General features: G+C 52.3%; 1 protein-coding gene across 1 annotated transcript in view; it reads right to left on the bottom strand.

Moving 5' to 3' along the window:
* Window positions 1–20,529, bottom strand: part of Creb3l1 (cAMP responsive element binding protein 3 like 1) — a 42,072-nt gene extending 21,543 nt beyond the window's left edge. Inside the window, exon 1 of the mRNA XM_036184984.1 lies at window positions 19,988–20,529. Coding sequence (XP_036040877.1) covers window positions 19,988–20,089 — 102 coding nt within the window. The 5' untranslated portion in view covers window positions 20,090–20,529. The remainder of the gene's footprint in view (window positions 1–19,987) is intronic.
* Between the last annotated feature and the right edge of the window lie 235 nt (window positions 20,530–20,764).

The raw sequence follows: 20,764 nt of genomic DNA, 5'->3' as shown, positions 1-20,764 counted from the left end.
GGCATACCCATGTCAAGGACTTGAAGACCTGGGACCCATGGGACAATTGACAAAGGCTCAGGAGAATTGGCAAAGCTTTTCTTGGGAGTCCAAGGATGAGAGTTTATGGGTTATTGATCAGTGTGTGCAGCTTCCTCCTCCTGATGTGGACAGTCTGAGACTGCTCCCTACAGAGACCTGCGGAGCCCTCCTACCCAGCTAGCTGCCCCCACCATGCTGTGCATAATAAACACACTGAGATTTCAGGTCATGGCAGCAATGGGAACAGAACCCTACCTGATCCCTCCCAGCTTCCCTGTCTGTATGTCTGTCATCTCCTCATTCTCTCAACACCCCTAGCAGGGTTTGGGGACCCAAGCCTTTCCGGTTGAGGCAACTGAGTTACTATTCCCCACTATTGTTATTATCCACTACCTGCCTGCTTTTTATGTAAATTAGTTTATGTACATGAGTGCTTTGCCTACATTATGTATGTGCACTCTGTACATGCCTGGTGCCCTTGAAGAGGGTGTCAGAAGAGGGCTTGGGATCCCCTGAAACTGGAGTTACAAATGGTTGCTAGCCCCCACGGGGTGCTGAGAATCAAATGTAGGTCCTCCGCAAAAGCAACAAGTGCTCTTAACTGCTGAGCCCTCTCTCCGGCCCTCCTGTCTGCTTTTTTGAGACAGGGTCTTGTTATGCAGTCCAGGCTGGCTTCAAACTCATGATCTTCCTGTCTGAGCCTCCTGAGTGTCAGAGTTTCGGGCCTCTACCATGCCTGCCCAAGTTCTTCTTTATCCCAAGGCTTCAGGCTGTGGAGCCACCTCACTGAGGTTTGAGTCCTGGCCCTGACCCTTCCAGCTGTTGACTCAGCCTGTGTGAGGGGCAAATGGTGACTCACTAATGGGTTATGAAATCAATTTCGTGGGTCGTAGCCAAAGCTTAAAAAATATACTGAGAAAAAATTCCTTGACACACAATAATTGTACATGTCTATGGGGCAGACTTTGACATTTGATTACATGTGCCAATGCACAATGCACAGATTGGGTTAATGGGGCATATCCATCACCTTAAAACAGGTATCCTTTTTTTGTGGAGCATTGAAAATGCTGTCTGCTAGCTCTTTTGTTGTATATAATTAATCGTTGTCAACCACAACCACCCCACCATGCTACAAAACATTGGCTCCCACTCCTTTGCTGCCACTGCATCCCTGTCCCCAGGGCCCACTCTCCCCAGCCCCTGCTATCCCGCCAGTTCCAGCCCCTGGCAACCACTATTCTGCTTTCTGCTTCCACCAATCAGCTTTTAAAGCTTCTATACATGCGTGAAAGCATGGTTTTTCTTTTCATCTGGGTGTTATGTATGCTAAGCAAGTATTTTATAAGATCTAGATGATATCAGCTGGCTCCCGTCCATGTGGGCATTTATGACCAGAATTTAAGAAAAAAAAATAGCACAGAATAAAATGCGAAAGAAGCAGAAAATATCAGAATGCATCACACATACTGAAGTAAAAAACCTGGTGAAATATTAATTTCAGCTATGCATATACTTGATAAAGATGTCAAATCCCCTTCTCAGAAATAAATGAACAAAAACTCTGATAATGATTGTGGGAAAACTAATTAACCTGTGTTTTAACTTCTTCTGTGTAGAGTAGGGCTGATAGTATTTCCACTTGCTAAGGTTATTGCTGGGATTAAGCCACATATGAGTAAAGGTTTTGGACAGTCCCTCAAACTGCCATAAATCACTAAAAGGTCATATCATTAATAAAACACCCCAGGGTCAACACATAGTAGGTGCCTTTTCTCCCTTAAAGAGTCATAGATGGGCAACACATTGCTACCATTGTTCATGAGTGCTTTTGCTGCCGGGTTGACTGAGACTGGGTAGGGGCTGCTCCAGGCTCTGAGTTGCCACCTGGTCAGTGCAATGCTGGCTCTGTGGGATTGGCTCCATGTTCAGAGTCATTAGCTTTCTGTGTCCTGAACTGTTAGGAGGCTGTCCCCAGGAGGCAGGGGTGAGCAATGCCTTCTGCTTCAGGATGAGCAGGGAATGAGCAAGGGCTGCAACTGTGTAGACTTGTTTTCAACTCTTTTTTTGTTTTGTTTTGTTTTGTTTTTCGAGACAGGGTTTCTCTGTGTCATTTTGGTGCCTGTCCTGGATATCGCACTGGAGACCAGGCTGGCCTCAAACTCACAGAGATCCACCTGACTCTGCCACACACACCCCCACCCCGACTTTGTTTTCAACTCTTAGCTCCATTACTTGCTGAATTGTTTAACTTTTCTGTGTCTCTGTTTCCTCATCCAGAAGTAGGAAATACAGTTCCTACTCCATAGCATTGCCATGGGGATCAAGTGTTGGTCACACGCTTAGTACTCGCCTCATATGATTATGAAAATAAAATGAGTGAATCTACACAAAGCACTCAGAACAGCACTTGGTGGGTAATAAGTGCCCAACGGTTTGTAGTTATTACTATGAAAACAGCAACCCCTAAACTCTGGGCATGAGCTTGGAGTCTCTAGAGGGAGGTGGGTTGAGTTCCCCTCTGAACAAGTGTGATAAGAGACTCAAGGACAGACTGAGTCCAGAGACACCACCGGTATATTCTGGGGTCTCACTTCCGTTCTCCCAGGAATCATCATTATTTTATATTTTTGTTTGTGTTTAAATATTCCGAAGTGCTTTCATATATCCCCAACCTCTCTGTAACTATGATGACCTTGAATTTTTGATCCTTTTGCCTCCACGAGGTTCTGGGGATGGAACCCAAGGCCTTATGCATTCTCGGCAGCCACCCTTACCAACCGAGCCACGCCCCCAGCCCCTGCATCATTTCATTAAGCAGCACCCACCATTCCCCAAGGAGCAAAGGTATTGCTTTGATTTGACTGATAGGGAATCTGGGGCCCAGGAGCAAGACAGAACCAGAAAGTGTCCATGGTCCCTCACTGTCCAGACCTTCTCCAGTCACCACACACCTCTCCCTGTTTGGAAATAGCCTGACTGCTGCCAGACTGTGTGCTCCCGGAGGCAGATCTGTGCCCTGTTCACCTGCTAGATACTCATTCAATAGGGGTGCAAGGGCAGAACTTTGCACCTCAGAGCAAGGCCGCTAGTGTATTAGCTGTTCAGGAGCGCCTGGGTGGCGGGGTGCAAAGAGCTCAGGTGCCGGACAAGTCTCTCCAATAACTGAGAATCCAGACAGAAACGCTTTATGTGTACGTTCCTCACCAACAACCATCATCCTCAACCAGCACTGAGCGGTCCACATCCGCGGCAGAACCAGGCCAGCCCAGCTGGGGGCGCTTCCTTCCAGCAGAACTCTGTGTGTGTGTCGGGGTGGGGTGGGGGGTGGGGGGCTCTCTCCAAGGCTGCGGTGGGGCCCAGGGGAGGGGGTTGCGCAGAGCTGGAAGAGCCGTGAGTCAGCGGCGACAGGATTTCTCCAGCAGCTGCTCCGCGGGCGATAAGGGTTTGCCAAGCCCCTTCCCGGGGGCCTGGGAAAAGAGAGCCAGCACTCTCCAGTCTGGGATTGGGGTCCCTGAAGTTTCCAGTTTCAGGAAGACGATCGAGAATGACCCATTTTGGGGATGCCCGAAGGAATTTGCTAAGGGGCCTCAGTTGGCTGGGTGTTATGAGGCGCCCCCACCCCACCTGCTAGAAACAGCAGCCAAAGCTCAGCAAGCTAGAGCTTCCCGAGCGGTGGGAGCCAAGTGGAAGAGGAGGGCGGCCAAGGGGCAGGCAGGGTGGGGTGGAGGACGCTCCCTCCTTCGGTCCTCCGTGCCCAGGGTTCCTGGAGTGCTGGTTGGATGGTGGTCGTGTCACATCGCACCTAGATTCATCTGCCTCTCATGGGAGCGTTGCCACCAGTAGCTGCTCACTGGATACTGTAGGCTATTTCTAGCTAATGTCTGGCCTCTCGGACATGAGGATCAGTTATGGTTCGAGACAGCACGAACCCGAGAAAATTAATGGTCTATGCTCCTCAACCCATTTGACTAATGAGAAAGCTAAGGTCCAGAAAGAGCAAGCCATTTACCCACAGTCACACAGCGAGTAGTCAATATTTCGGGCGGGGTTCGACGCAGCTGGGGATTGCGCTGAGGGGAAGGAGTTTCCCTTGGTTGTCTGCTCACCTCCCTCCATCCCCATAAAGCTCTCTCTAGAGACTTCAGACCTCCCCAGGCTCTGGCCCTGGTCGCTCTCTCCCGCTATCCAGCACCCCCTTCCAGCTCACACAGACACACAAAAATCAGATTTAGGCTGTCTGATGGAAATTGGGGGTGGAGCTGGGGGAGAGGGGAGAAGAGAAAGGCTGGTGGCTAGGAGTTCATAGAGGGTCTGTTAGGGTGGGCAGCCTTCAGGGGTGCCTTCTCATACAGGCAACGGGGGTGGGAAGCCAGAGAAGGAGACATTTCCCTCCTCCTTAAAGACTTTTTTCCTACACTTGTGCCAATATCAGCTCCTTCTCGGCCGCCACGCGAAGCCGGCGCCGGCTCCACTCTCTGGAAGGAGAAGTCCCCAGCCCTCCGGCTCTCAAGCTGGCACCCTGCCTCCCCGGCTGCTGCGCCTCCCCTTGGCCCCGCAGCTCAGCCGCCCACCCTTCAAATTTTAGGGGTGATAAGGGGTCCAGCTTGCCCTGCAGTTACGTGGCTAAACTGGCCTATTGGGCCCCGCCCCTCTCAGGAATCTTGCTTGCTCATTGGTGAAAGCGGAGGAGCTTCTGGTCAATGAGAGGAGACTGCAAGCCACCGCCCGCCTGGCCCAGAGCGCGGCTGCGCAGAGCGGGGTTCGAGACCGGGAAGCCTGCGGGGTGGTGGGGAAGTACAGCCTGTTCTTGGTCTGTGATTGGGGCAGAGCTGCGATGGCAATTCTGCGGTGTTCGGAGACCCTAATCAGTCGCGTGGCCACCCGCGACGAGAGGCGAATGGAGAGGGAGCTACTCACTTCTAGCTCTGCCCCACCCCCTCTTCCTGTATCTTATCATAGGGTGGCACCCAGGGAACCGCAAGACACCAGCCCCTGGTGTGAGAGGGGTCGTTCCCAGGGTTATACAGAATAAACAGAATAAACACTTGGTCCTTACTGCGACCCTTCTCTTAACCTTTCCACAGGGGTCAGTGCAGGCAGAGAAAATATCTGGGCTCAGCAGCTCGCTGGAGTATGCGTGCTAACTACCACTTGTGCGCCTCTCCCCTCAAGCCCCTAGTCCTCTGACGCCGGCACCCCTGGCCTGGTTTCTGCCCCAAATCCCTGGCACAGACAGATTCAGTCTGTGCTGGCTTGGGGAGAACTAAATCGGTCCAGACCGAGCTCTGGGATCAGGGGTGGGGGAAATCCCCAGCGAATATTCCTTCTGAGAGCGTGAGCTCTGGGAAGAGATGGGAGGAGAGTTCTCTCACATTTCCCTCTTTGTCTTCCCCGGTAGGGCTGCAGCAGATGCCTCTCGTCCCCTAACACACTGACCCATACATTCCCGGACGGTTACTTGCCTAGTGACCACTAGATAATTGCCTCCATTTCAAGCCCAGAGGCCACCACTGTGAGTCACTGCTGTGTCCAGTGCGGGTGGGAGCTGGGTGAGGGGCACACAACCAAGACTGCAGAGATGGGGAGTGGGCTCCTGGGTCCCCAGCTGTCAACAGTTCTCTTTGTCCTTAAGCATCACCATCTAGGTCTTTGGGGACCTGAAAGACGAAGAACTTGTCTTCTAGAGTTAGGCTCTTGGCTGCCTGGCAAAAGGGATAGACACCGGGACCAAACTCAAGAGGCCCCAGATGGAGACCTATCTGCCTGGCTCTGATCTGAGGCTTACAGTTCGTGTCTCTCCTGAAGTAAGGTGTTGGGGCAGAAGGAAGAGTCAGCTCATCTTTGTCTAGCCTCTCTGAGCCTAGAGGGGGTAAAGCTTTCCCAGAGCCCTCCTGGTAGGTGTGGGAGTTACAGGGAGTCTGTTATGACCTTCACAATCAACCTTTCTTCTGCAGGCCAAGGGAGGAGAGTGCTGAGTAGTTCTGTTATTCCCTTATTGAACTATTAACCATACATCCTAAGTGCAAATAAACAGAAATGCTTCTCCGAGTGCATGCATACACCTGTGTACACCTGTACATGTATACACTGCAACACAGACCTGGGCTGGGGCGGGGGAATCTCCATCTCTCTGACATGACGCAGTGGGAGATACAGACCATTGAGAATTCTCTTGCACAGGTCTATCATATGTACACTGCCGCCACCCACACCCCAGTTTACATAGGTGTACACTATCAGGCAGTAACAGAAGCCCAAGAGGACATTTACCAGATGGGATCAGAAGGACATCGATTCAAAGGACCAGGGAGGCCCTGGGCAATCACCAGTACCACAGAACCACTGAAGACTAGATGTGGCAGCACACACCTTTAATCCCAGCACTTGGGAGATAGAGGCTGGGGGGGGGGGTCTCTGTTGAGTTTGGGGTCAGCCAGGGTTACATAGGGAGACCTAGCTCAAAAACCAATACAATAAGAAACACAACACAAGAAACACACACATGTGAAGTCATCCCATACAGGCTCACATAGACACAAGGCCACACGCAACATCTCACATTGCTCCCAGGCCTAAAAGCACTAAGCCACATGTCTGAGATGACCGAATCATGTGAGGCCAAGCGAGAGAAGATTTGGGAGTCCCAGCTTTGTTTGGGGCTGGGACAGTATCAGCTGGGATTTGAGGAGTGGCTCTTGTGGAGACTGCAGCTTTTTTTCGGGCCAGTGTGCACTGGAAAAAGAGGAGAGTGGGTAAGCTGGCACCCGCTGCAGGCTATTTCTATGCCAGGCAAGGTCCTGGAGGGGCATATACCACCTTTGCAGTCCCCAGCCTGGTAGTCTAGTCATCTACTTTTCCTTCCAGTCACCCTACCCTGGTCAGGCCGCAGGTCTCTCAGGGTCCCAGTCATCTGACAAGGCAGCCCCTTGCTGTGGCCCAACTCTGAGGTGGGTGCCAGGCACCGTCAGGGCAGAAGGAAGCTATGGCAGTGAGTGCCACTGCCTAGGGCTCAGACTAGCTGTGACTGGCACCACTGAAGGATGGCAGCTCATGGTCTGGCTGCTGGAGAGGCTGGTCCATATGCACTAGCCAGAGGAGACCTTCGGGACAGCTCAGGACACTGAAACCAAGGGCCTGGGCTGGCACTGGGGACCCCTGGAGAAGAAAGGTAAGCAGCCACCTCATTATCCGTCACGCACACATTTGCCTTTCCTGAACTCTTACTGTGTTCAGCTCTGCAGACTGAGAGATGAGCAAGCAGGCCTGCTTCCCATTCTAGAAAGGCGTTCTGACATGGTGTGACTACCCACTTTATGAAGGTAGGTCCATATTTGGAAGTGTGATCACTTTCTAGAGTTGTGCTCTCCTGAACCCTAAGACAACTATGTCATTTCCCTGCTCAGTATCCATCCATAACTCCCAAGTGCCCCTGGAATAGAGTCTAGATTCCACAGGGTAGCTTGGAGTGATCCATTCATGTGGCATCTGACTAGCTGTGCCTTCTCTCACTCCCTTTTCAGACCAAGTCTTGCTCTGTAGCCCAGGATGACCTCAAACTTGCAATCCTCCCACGTTAGCCGCCCAAGTGTTGGGGTTATAGGCATGGAGTACTGTGCCCAGTCTGCTGGGCTCCGTTCTTTCCAGTGTATCCAATGCCTTGCATGCTCAGGTAGAACTCAGATATGTGGAGACTGGTTAAGAGGGTGAATGAAGGCATGTGTCAATGAGCCAATGACTGAGGCCCCTTCTTCCATAGTAGAGCATCCAGGAACGAGTGTCCTGAATTCTACTCTGCTGCCAGCCTGCTGCTGCTCCAGACAGAGTTTCCACTGGCCTGACTCCCTCTTTGAGTTCCTCCCTTGGGGAACAGTGTGTGTGTGTGTGTGTGTGTGTGTGTGTGTGTGTGTGTGTGTGTGTGTGTGTATGTATGTGTGTGCTATACCCATTTTCCATGTTATTCTGGCCTAAGGCCTTTTTGTGTTTAAGCCAAGGCAGACCAGTTATGTAGGGTGCACAGACCCACTCAGTGTCAGGGCAGCCCTCGGGTGCAGGCCAGGTCTATGAATATATATGGAGCCTGCTGGTCAGCTAGCCTGATCTGCTCTTACTTGGGTCCCGACCAGCTGGAAGACCTTCTAGGCTGGAGCCTAGCACTTGGCTCTGGCTGCAATTCTCCTGGCCTCTTGCCCTCCTCGGCACTCCTCACTCTTCAGTTTCTGGCTTCCTCAAGGCCCAGCCTGTCTGAGTTGTCCTCAAGTTTTATTTTTGGAACAAGTGGCATTTTCTCTCCTTATATCCTCCCTTCCTTCTGGGAAGGTGTGGGACCCCTGGGTTCCCCTGGGGATCAGGCGATGGCTTCAGTGTCAGGGTTCTGGATCTCTCTAGGCCTTCAAGGGGAGACTCCTGACCCATCAGATGCATCCTAGCCAGCCGCCCTGCCTTCTTTCCCCACCCAGTGTGTGACTAATGCCTACCCTTGTCCTTCTTGAAGAGCACCGCTCTAGCCAAGAGAAATCATAATCTGAAGCACCATAAGGCCTGCCTACTATTATTGTGGGGGGTGACGTAGTCCAGGGCTTATGAACAGGGGGACAGACAGACCTTATCTGCTATGGGCTGTATAGCCTGCTCCAGGTACTTAACCTCTCTAGGCTTTGGCCTCAGCTATGAAGCGGGGGTACTTTTATCTGCAACACCAGGTTGTTAGGAGAAGGAGAAAACATTTGTAAAATGCTTTCAACAGTGCAGGGCATACAGAAGGTGCTCATTCAATGTAGCCATGGCAGGTGAAGGAAATGGAGGGCCAGGGATGGAGTGGGCTTGCTCAGGGTCACGTAGATCAAGGCAAGCCACCCAGTGCAGCATTGTACATCTTTATCTTTCTCCCAAGGAGAGGGGAGGGTCTGCTGTGAGTCCAAGGAAGGGACTGGAATCAGATAGGCAAGTCCTCGGCCTTCCACAGTGGCCCCCTAGGACCCCAGTCAGGTCACCTCTGTCCTCTATTGCAGGAGGGGACTTTCTTGCCCTCTGGGTGCTTGGGACTTGGGTCAGAGGGGCTCCAGAACTCAGTCCCAGGGACTCCAGGCCAGTAGGACTCTGTGAGGGGTGGGGAGTGCTGGGTCCTGCCTGACATCAGAATAAAGAAACTGGAACAGCTCTCGGGCCAGCTGGGGCTCTTCCAGCTCAGCCAGATGTCTCAGGAATGTGCTGAGCTGGGAACTACCTCTCAGCTTCCCTCACCACCCCCACCCCTCAGCGGCCCCACCCCCTGCCCTTTCTCATCCTTTTCTGGAGAGCCTGGCATCCCTCTGATCCTTTCACTACAGCCCAGCCCCTCAGTCTTCTGCAGGGGTTGTCAAAAGCAAGGGTTCTTTTCTATGCAGACCCCTGTGGGTTGGGTTGACCTTGTGGGAGCCCAGGCTGTCTGGGAGGGGAGAGTTCTGCATGGATACAGCATGCCAGACCCCAAATGTGGAACTGATTTGCAGTGCTGGAGAGAGAGGGGTGAAGGCAGAGGGTAGGGCTGGGCGTCCTCTCTGGAGAAGATCCCTGGGCATCTTGTCCCAGCTGAGGGCTGGGAGAGCCAATGGGGTGGTGTGCCAGGCTGGGCTTGGCTCAAGAATGGGATTCAGATCCTTCCAGTCCCCCCCCCCTCCCCTGGGGGGGGGGAGCTTCACAGGGACTTGCTTTGTCTAACATTGGAGGGGGCCTGAGTTATTGGACAGGATAGGGGAATGTCATTAGAATCCTGAGGTTGGGCCAAAGGACAGGGCATGGCTTGGGAGAGACCCCAACCCTAAAGAGAGGTGTCTTATCCTCCTGCAAGGGTGGAGCTGTCTTGGGTCCTGGTGATGAAAGGGCCAAAGGAACTAGGGACTGGTGCTCCTACCCCAGGAGCAGGGTCACAGGGGTGGGGTGGGGCTGTGATTACTGGAGAGGTGAAGGACCTGGCTCACTGCTGCCTAATGCTACCTTGGGCTTCAGGAAAGACCACTGCTATGTCTCCTCTTAAGGAAAACTCCTGATCATCCAGACAGGCTGATAGCCTCCTGCCACCATGACAGGTCAAAGTTGCTGGGGCCACCACCTTGTCCAGACCAGAACTATCACTGGCTCCCTGCATCCTGCTGGAAAAACAGAACTGGCAGCTCCCTAGCAGGGTATCAAAGGTCTAAGATAATGGATCCCACAGAAGATGTAGCCCCTGTCTCCTCTCTCAAGCTAGTAAGATTATCACTTCACTTGTGTGTGCCTGGAATGTCTTTTTAATCTTCTCATTCCCACCTCTCCCATCCTCTAAGACCCAGCTCACATACTGCTTCCTCCAGGAAACCTGCCTGGATCATTTAGCTCCAAGAATTCTCTGTCTGCTGTGCTACCATAGCATGAAGACTGCCGGCTACTGATTAATGTCATGCCTTAACTGTGCACAATAGGATCCAAGTCTCTGTCTAAATGGAAAGCCTGAGCATGGAACCAAGTGGAATTCCTCACAGTGCAGTTGACAACAATAATAATGGTGAACACCTATGTGCCAGCCCCTGTTTTGCCTCCTCGCCCTCAGGGTCTCCTTTAAGCTTTAGGAAATAGAGCCTTTATTTTTGCAAACCAGGAAAGCAAAGCACATACAGAGAGAAGCATTTCCCAGCTTTGTGCTGCTTGCTGTTGGTCAGCCCTGACTCTGGAGCCTGTGTTCTCAGGGTCTGCGACATCACTGGCAGCTGACAGAATGGAGGAAGGCTTCCTGCTGCCCTGCGCCATGCCTGGAATGGCGGCAGTGAGTAGAAGGCTGGGTGTAAAATATGGACCCCTGCTCCAGGCATGGAGTCTCCACCCTTCCCTGGCTGTATATATCCAGATACCTGGAAACACAGAGCCCCGAGGGGCTGGGAAGTTTTGTGGCTTAACCCAAAGAAAAGGCCTTCTATCCAGGTCTGGTATTGCAGGCCTGTAATCCTAACTATGCAGGAGGCTGAAACAAGAGGATCACAAGTTCAGGGCCTGCCTGGACTATACCATGAGTTCAAGGCCAGCCTGGGCAACTCAGAGAGACCTTGTCTTAAAATTTTAGGATGGAGAAAGAAGGCCAAGGCATGATCAAGACCCTGGGTTTAGTCCTCAGGACATATATAAAAAGAGCTTCCACACAGACCTGGGGATGGTGGGTTGCTCCCCAGGGCAGCCACCAAGTGCTAACATCTTTCTTTTCAGATAAAGACAGCAATCAGTGACCGCAGCAGTGCTCCACAGAGGTACACTGCACCAGGCTCTGTGCTCTGTTCTCTGCAAGAATTCCTGGTTGGGGGCCGGTAAGATGGCTGAGCTGGTACGGACGCTTCTTGCTGTCAGACCTGAGAACTAGAGTTGAGTCCTTGGGCTCCACATGGTAAAAGGGGAAACTGACTCTCCATAGACCTTCACACGTGTCCCATGGCATACACACACATACAGGGAGGGAGGGAGAGCGAGAGGGTGAGAGAGAGAGATTCTAGCTGAGTTCTCATGAGAACCCTACTTTTGACCAATTTCTTGACTTTGGGCAGGAAAAAGAGAAGTCTGAAGGAGTCAGGAACCTGCCTGGGAAGCAGAGGACAGCTGAGCTTGTTCCTAGAGCTAGCTGTGCTGATGCTGACTATGGATGGCCACCCCACCCTCACCTCAGGCATAGCTCAGCTGCCCAGGGCCTGCCCAGCTCTCTGCCACCTGATTTTGGACCTGCTGTTTATATAGATTGGGCCTCATCACCAGCCCTCAGTCTGAGGGATTTTGGGGATTTGAATCTTTTGTCCAAGTGAGTAGGTTTGAGAATTCCACTTGCTTCTTACCCAAACTCATGCAGTTTTGAAGACCAAGATATCCCAAGCACTGTCTGTTTCTAAAGGTGGCTGGTGGAGTCCCAGATAGCTATTTTTATTATACTCTAGAGTTCACAGATACGTATTACTTATATTCTAGTATTTCACATTAAAAAAAAGTCATCTGGGGGCTGGGAGATGGTTCAGTGGATAAAATACTTGATGTTCAAGCATGAAGACCAGAGTTGAGATCACCCACAATCATGTAAAAGTCAGTCAGGCATGGTGGCCAGTCTGAAATCCCAGCATTCCAGAGGTGGAGACAAACTCGCCAGCTAGGCTAGGTGGACTGGCAAACTCTGGGTTTAGTAAAAGACCCTGCCTCCGTAACTAAAGTGAGGGAGGTTGAGGAAGACTCTCCAAGTCAACATTTGACCTCTACATGCACACGTGTGCATACATACCCGTGTGTGTGTGTGTGTGTGTGTGCGCGCGCGCGCGCGCGCGTGCACATCCACAAGTGTGTACATACACAGACACCCTCTGAACAAAGGCCATTATGATAAAGTGAAAAGCCTAGGTGAGACCAAAGTTTCAATGCCTGAATGGATGCGTGCATGCATAAATGGACGAATACAAATATTTTTAAAAGAAGGCCCATCAAAGCTGCAAGTTTGACGGTGTTTTCTTTCATTATCCATCTGCCTCCTCCACTGCTGCCCTACTCAACCCTTCTCTGCACTGATTTTTCCTCCTACCTCCCACTCATCCATTCACTCTCCTTTCTTCCTTTCAATCATCTTCACTTTCTTCTTTCCATCTTCTCCTTATCCTTCCATCCATCCTCCTGTCTGTCTATCCACCTGTCCATCCATCCATCCATCCATCCATCCATCCATCCATCCATCCTTCTCTCCATCCATTCATGCAACCACCCACCCACTCATCTGTCAGCCTACAGTGTAAATAAATATCTCCTGAGCATTATAGCTATAACTAGAGAACAGCCAAAACTAATGACGTGACCCTCTGCCTTCAAGGAAGCCTTAGTCTAGTTTAGCAATGAAGAAGTCAAGGTCCAGAAAGAGAAAGGGCTTTGCCTAAGATCATACAGTAAATTGAGAAATGAGATGATTGAAGGGTGAGGACGGTTCAGGCACAGCAGAACCCACAGGAGCAGGCTGAGCATGGTTTTCCTCTGGTGAGCTCTGCGTTGCTGCCTGAGAACCGGCTCCCGGCTCTCCAGGAGGGCCTTACGGGCCTGCCTCATGCCTCTGCTGCTTTCATTTTTGTTATTCTTTTGGAAGGGGAAGGAGGGAGTGGCTGCTGCTGTGCAGCTGTTATGTCGGACCACACATCCCTGCTCAGATGTGTCAGCCTCTTTGTGAAGGGGGAAATGGTTTCTGGGCCAACAGCCAAGGGCCAAGGAAGCGCCATTGAGTGCTATGTCCCCGGAGAGCTGGGGGAGAAGCAGACTGAGCCTGGCAACAGGGAAATCCACTTACAACTCAAAGTCAAGTTAGCCTCATTGATGATACGCTCTGTCCAGTTCTAGAGAATCAAGGACTTTGACAGCAAGGAAGCCAATACTCCCGACACACTTCCTTTGCGGGTCAAGGTTCTGGGCCATGTTCTGCTCCTCCTGGCTTCTGAACCAGACGTTCCCACCTCCACATTTTTCCTGCTCCTGGCTCAGGGTCTTGACACCAACTGTGGCTTCACTGGGTCTGCTCAAGGGGGTTACACAGACTTCCAGCCAAAGCCACGCTCATAGTCTTGACTCAACTCCACCCAAATCTTCCTCCTCCATCCTGCCCCCCTGGAGTGTTGAGACTTCCAGAAGAACAGCCTGTTCTCCAACATCTGGAACTGGTTTCTTGAGAGAGGTTCAAGGGCAAGCCAGGTCCCTGAGAGAGATGCTCCAGGAGGCCCCGGGTATAGGGACTACAAGAGGTATGTAAATGGAGGAGAGGACACTACGGGGGGTGCCCTCTGTGGGTGCCCTAGAGAACAAAGATGCAAGTTCCCCCAAAGACTGGGGAGCAGCCCCCAGCGCGGACATAAGGAGAGGGCATGAGGGGCCTGTCCAGGGGCTGCAGCTGTGTCCTAAAACTCCAGGTATCTATGGTGCCTTGAGGATGGCAGCTGGGGAGATAACAGGGAGGGCCCTTTGGACACACAACAAAGTCTGAATTAGAATGAGAGCGTGGGAAGGGAGCTAGTTTCTAGCTCTTTCTCTCTGTCCTCAGAGTCCCTGGAGCACTCCTGTCTTGGAGAGTTGTACACTCTCCCTAAGTCCCTTTTGCTCCTCTGCGGAGACTCTGGAGGCCCAGGAAAGAGAAAACAGCTGTGCTGCCTGCTGAAGCACTTCTCCACGGCACCCTGACCACCAGGGGTGGAAGACATTGGGCAGGCGTGCAAGTGCACCTTGGAGAAACCTTACAAAACCTCTAATTTGTTCCAAGACCCCTACAAAGGTCTGCTCCATCATGGTGTCAACCTGGGCCCATGTGTAGGAAGTGAGTGAAGTCCTGGGTGAATGTGTGTTGTTGACATGGCTATGTCAAGGGCTCAAATGCCCCAGCCCCAATGGGAGTGGCAAAGCCTTCCCCAGGTAAGTCTCAGAGGGATGGCAAAGGCTTCCTTAGGTAGGGGTAAGAATGTGGAGAGTGAGCACAGAAGATGTCCACCATAGCTCACTCTACCTGGCTGTTTGCAGCCTGAAGACTTCCTCCCTACAAGATTAGCTAAGCCTACCTCCTTATTTGGTTGTAATAATAGCCCTGCCTCCTTGTTCAGCTGTGTGTAATAAGCCTGTCTCCTTGTTTATCTGTATGTAATAACTCTGCTTCCCTGTTCAACTGTATATAATAAGCATGCTGACCTCCCAGGGTGCTGCAGCTTCTCCATCAGAGAACCAATCCATCCAATATCAGCTTTTCTGTGTTCATGTATTATTTCTTCACTGGCCCAGTTAGGTCAGTCTGGGGAGCCATGCAGAGCATGGCATCTGTGCTGTCTGTTTCCTGGTTCGTCATTTAGCTATGCGTAGCTGGAGACCTGGGTGGGTCTCCTTCACACAGGCAGCCCTCAGATCTTTCAGCGTTCCTCTCCAATACCAAGCCATCAAAGGAATGGGCATGTATATTAGTGAACAAGAAAAAGAATGTCTGGTAGACACAGGGAGGCTTGGGGGTGGGTGAGGCTTCTGTGGGCATCTCCACCACACTCAGAGCTAGTCAGGTCAGGACCCCAAGGCTCCAGGGCCCCTTCTGGAATTTCCTGCATGCCTCTTGAATGCTCAGGTCTGGTTTGTTCTCACTGTTGTTGTTGTTTTTTTTTAAACAGCTTTCCTTTCCCTTAAAAGAATTTTCTCTACAAATACAGTAAATCCTCAACTACAGCAAACTCCTCTGTAGTATGAAGAAACCTGTGCTTCTGCCTCATGTTCAGGTTCCATCTCAAGTAAAGTGTACAGACCTCTGTATCTGTGGGGCTGACTCAGCAACAGCTACTCATCTCCTGTGGGACGCTCTCAGTTTGATGGGCTACCTTTACGCCACCCACCAGAAATACATCACTTTTCACTGACTCTACAAACACATACCTCCAGGTTTTCTGTAATTTGGAAATGGTAGGTTGGCTTTGGCATTATTGTTGAATTTTACTATAGCCAGTGCCCATTTTATGTCACAATATTATGCTAGGTTTATGGCAACATGTAAAATATGGTTTCTGCCTTTATGGAACTTTTTCATGGAGGAAATAAATAAAAAGTCAATAAAACAGCTGCAAACTGGGATACAGGCCATGACAAAGCCAAAGGAAGGACACGGAGAACAGTAGGGGCCCTAGGCATTTGAGCTGAGGGTAGGGAGCTGGGTGGAGTAGGAGGACTCGAAGCAGAGCATTTCAAATGGTAGGAATGGCATGTGCAAAGGTCCTGAGGTAGTACCACTAAAGGAATATGGCTTAAGGTATCTGAACATAGCTCTAAGAGACCTAGAACAATCTGAAAAAGAAGAAACAGGACAACCCAGGCTCAAGTTCTGTCTCAAGAGCCAGAGGTTCAAATTCCCTACGAATCAGCTAACTCTAGACTATCCTAGACTAGGGCCTGCAGGGGCATTGGGCAGAGTTTGGCAATCGCTCAAAGTAATGACTAGTCTTTGAAAACCATGACATGCCCAGAGGCAATGTCAGCTGCAGGACTCTGATGGCTGGGAGCAGGAAAGTTTAGCACACTCCACTTTTCTCCCTGAAACAGAGAAAGTCTAGGGAGCTGGGGAGATGACTAGGCCAGTAAGGTCCTTGCCATATAAGCATGAGAACCTGAGTTCGATCCTCAGAACCCATGTGAAAAGGTCAGTCCAGTGGTACACACTTTTAATCACAGTACTGTCGATGGGACAGAAGGATCTCTGGGACAGGGTGGCCAGTCAAGCCCAGTTAGTGAGCTCCAGGCCAGTGAGAGATCTTGTCTCACAAGGAAGATGGTGTTTCTGAGGAGGCTGTCTTTTCACTTCCATACACCTGAATACTACATACTCTATCACATAAAATACACACACACACACACACACACACACACACACACACACTTTTTAAAAAATGGAGTTTGACCTGGACCTCATTCATTCATGCATGCATGCATGCATGCATGCATGCATGCATCAGTCAATAGTTGAACCACACCCTGTACGGAGAGCTCTGTTGGACACCAGGATCAAGGAGACAGATGAAGCCCCAGCCCTCAGAAGCTTGATTCCTCAAAAGTGGGGGAAGGGAGGGAAGAAAGCAATCATAAGCAAATCCTGGACTCCAAATTCAGGGTTTTGGTGCAGTGTTTGGGGAGCTCTCTCTTTTGAATAAGAGATTGAGATTTAAGATTCCCAGGCTGATGGATTCCACTCTTAGGCCATAGTGCCCTTCTTGTTGATCAGAATTAAAACACACACACACACACACACACACACACACACACACACACACACACATGCTCTGTAGAGGGCTGTAAAAAGCCCACCCACACAGGCACATCCAAACACACATACTTCTCTAATCTCCCCAAATCCTCCAAAGGCTGGGGGCAGGGACCTCTTGGCTTTCGCCTTCAGCATTAGTGCAGAAGTCAGGCTGGGGATCTGGGGAGCAGTGATCAGCCTTACCTTCTTCCCAAGCCCCTCCTCTGGGCTGGTCCTGGGGTCCCCTCATCCAGACACCTGGCCTCCCCCAGCTGCTGTGAGGTGAATGGGTGTGTTGAGCAAATATCCTTGCAACTTCCTGCTGCTCCCCTCTGAGACAACAGAACCCCCCTCCCTGCTCCCCGTCTTCTTCCTCCCCACACCTCCCAGCTGGGGTTTCTCTGGAATCCTGGGTCAGTTCCTTGGAGAGAAACCAGAGAGATCCCTTTCTCCTGGCCAGAGGAAAGAGACATGACACGCACGCAGACCCGCTCTCCTCCTGGTTTCCATCTCCGTTATCTGTGTCCAGGCTCTCTCTTGCACGCACAGGGCTGAAGGACCATAGGGTGCAATGCCAGGGAGCTGAGGGAGCTGGGGGAGGGCAGGGAGGCTGGAGGAGGAGAAACCCGCACCCCTGGGAGGAAGGTCAGCTGGGGTGTTCTAAGGGGTGCCTCTAGAGTTTCAGAGGCGGCACCACAGTAACAGGAGGAAGACGTCCTCAGAAGCAACGCAAGTGCCCAGCCACCTGCAGGCATGCCTGCTAGATTCTGCGTGTTCAATCCCGGTCTCTAGCAGAGGGAGCAAGGTCTTCTCAGCTGCAGTCAGGAGCTTTGCTTTTTGCTTTAGTGCAGTGGAGGCACATGGGGTCCCCATGCAGCTTTAATGGTCCGTCCACCACATTGGTTTTTTTTTTTTTTTTTGGTTGTGAGCCTAGCCTTTAACGGCTGAGCCATCTCTCCAGCCCCACATTGGGGTTTTTAAGGACAGTGAAGGCACAGCTTTCCATCTTCCCTCCCATCCAGATCCCCAGGACCCTCTCCAACCCTCAGCGAGTTGGTGTGTTGCTGTGGTAAGAAATGTAGGCATGGAAATAGAAGACCCAGAGAAGGTATAGGACTTGCTCAAGGACACACAGCAACTCCTGCCTCCCCCATCCAGTGCCTGGAAGAAGTCAACTGTGGTCTCTTACTTGCCAGGCCTTAAGCTGCATTCACCTTTATGTTAACCTTCTCACTAAATCCTTACAGTAACGCTACCGGGAAAGACTGTCTCCTGTTTCAGATAAGGAAATCAAGCTCCCCCTCCCTCTCTCCCCCCACAAGAAAAATAAGTCACTAGGCTGAACTTCCCTGATTGCTGAGGCAGAAGCACAGCTCCAGAATTTCCAGTTCCTAGCCAGGGGAGGGGCTCTGTGTTCTTAGAAACCCCTTCCCCAGGCCTATCTGATCCTGGTCCAGATGAGGGCAGGCGGGCCTCAGCTGGGCTTTCCCTCCGCTGTCCCATTGCCTATCAGGGCTTCTTTCCCCAAACTGGAGCAGGGCCTGGAGGAGCAGCTGCAGAGCAGGCCAGGCTGTGGAGTTTATTGAGAAGACAGCCCAGCTCACTCTGCCCCCAGCTGTGGGAAGTTTTCGGGAGGCTACACTGATCCCTTGGACTTCAGGGAGCCTGGGCCCCAACAAACCTCTTCCCTCTAACCAGAATCTTTTACCTGCTCCAAAGTTTTGGACCCTCCAAAATTCTGTTGTCTCACTCCTGAGAAACATCTAGAACCACCCTTAGGAAGCATTGGTCCAGCTTTTCCCCACTATAGATCAAGAAAGGAGGCCTGTCCCGAGAAGAAAGACAGAGGCATGGCCCATGCTCACAGGAGAAACAGAGGCAGGATGAGGCTACAGTTTCCACTGCTCCTAAAACAAAACGTCTCTCCTAATTCCCTTGATCTGATGTAGGAGACTATGATTTGAACAACCTTCCTCAGACAGCAAGACCTAGACACGCTGCTTGAGGGAGGCCTGGAAGACCTGTCACCTTATGACTTCCTGATTGATGGTGACATCAATCAGCTGCTTGGGACACTCCAGGCGACACGTGCAGGACACCTAAGTCCTTCAAGGACTTGGCCTTTGCCTGCTGAAGTTTTTGTTAGTGCAGGAGGTAGATGTGAACAGGTGGGGACCCCGTGTGCTTGGCCTTCCGGTGAGTGCGGATGGAGGGGCGTACAGCTGTGGTTCATTCCATGGTGGTGGTTGGGTCCCCAAACAGCCCGACATTTCTTCAGGATGGCACTCACTCTCTCCCCTCTCCAAGACATGCATGCCCCTCCCCGCTGGAGTCCTTAGGGCTGAGCGCTAAACTAGAGGAAGGACAGAGGAGTGAGCCTGGTTTCCTTGGAGGAGGAGGGGAAGAAGAAAGAAAAGCAACTTCATAGCCCGCGGCAGTCATAAAGGAGAGACAAATTCGGCAGAACCACAAGGAACTAAGGGACAGGAAGCACAGCGGCCAAGAGACACACTGATGAGGAAAAAAAAAAAGTTCTCCTGAAACGTCACCGGGTGCTGCCCTGCCCCACCACCCTTCCCGGAGGTCCTGAGCCTGACTTCATGGGGAGGTCAGGGCAGTGTTCCTCAGTTTCTGGGTCTGGCTCGGTATCTGGGTCTGGCTCTGACCCCCTAGAAGCTTGGGGCCTCCGGCCTGGGAAAGCTCCGCTGTGCGCCCCCAGGCGGAGATACAGCTTCAGCGCCACCGAGGCCCTAAAGAGGGCGAAGGAAAGAGCTCCTCTCCTCCACTCCGTGCCCAATCTGGTCCCAGAACCCTGGGGTGGGTGGAGGGCAGTTGGAAGACTATGGTAGTGTGGCGTGAGCGGGGTGTGGGGTGGTGGGGATTGGTGTCTCTTGAGTTCCTGTCCGAGGTTCGGGTGGCCCCGACGCCTCCATGTCCCCCTTCCCCTAGAAGCCAAAGGCTAACGTGTCCTCTGGTCGAGTCCTCAGAAGTAGCTTGGGGAGCTAGCTGTGAGCTTACTCTCTAGGATCATGGTCTGAGAGGGTGGTCCAGTGACCTAGTCGCCCCATCTCAGAGCCCTAAGCACGTGTCTGTCCTGGAGACCCTGAGCCGAGCCCCCTCTTTGGCTCTTAGGGATCTTTGCGGGGTTCCAGGTGCGTCGCGAGAGTTGTGTGCAAAGGGGAACCGAGATCCTCTCGTTCTTACCGCATTGTTGAGGAAATCCGACTCGTTCAGGTCTCCCAAGTCCAGGAAGCTGGATCCCGGGAACAGCCTGTCGGCCGGGAAGGGTTCCAAGACGGCGTCCATCGCGCCGGGTTCCAGGAGACCCCCTTCGGGCTGCGCTTCCCTCACTCCAGGGCGGCGGCGATCCCCGCACCGAGCTGCGGCTGGGCCGGGCAGGCGGCCCGGGGGGCAGGTCCCGGCGAGCCCCGGGGGAGGAGCGGCGGGGGTGGCGCGGGTCGGGGGCGCTGGGGGCCCTTAGGGCAGCGGCGCCGAACGCACCGTGGGCATTCAGCCGACTCCTCCTCCAGCTCCTCCCGGGGCGCAGCTGGCTTCCATAGGGACCCCGGGGGTGGGGCCGATGCTGGAGGAGCCCCCCGGGCCGGGTGGGAACCGGGGGTGGGGGAGCTCAATGCTCCCCCCAAGACTGGGTGGCTGCCGGGTCGCAGCGATCTCTCTGGGTCTCTTCCTAGGTACAGCTTCTGTCACTTTCCCGGGTCTGAAACCTGGAACCCAGGGCTGGTTAGCCCAGCTGGCCCGGGCGCCACGCCCCCACATCAATATTCACGATAACTCAATATTAATGAGTAGGGGGCGTGGCTGGGGCGTCGTCTCCCCATGTGTTAAAGAGACATATACAGTTAGGCTTCCTTGGCAGGCTCAGCTTTCTGAACGCTCAAATACTGTCCTGGAAATTGTAAGCTTCGTGAAACCTGGGCGGCTTGCGAAGGCTTTACCAGCCACGATCCCGTAAACTGCAGA

The sequence above is a fragment of the Onychomys torridus genome, chromosome 4, assembly GCF_903995425.1.
Source record: "Onychomys torridus chromosome 4, mOncTor1.1, whole genome shotgun sequence".
NCBI classification, from domain to species: Eukaryota; Metazoa; Chordata; class Mammalia; order Rodentia; family Cricetidae; genus Onychomys; species Onychomys torridus.
Note: the sequence above shows the minus strand (reverse complement) of the source record. Positions and strands in the feature narration are given on the sequence as shown.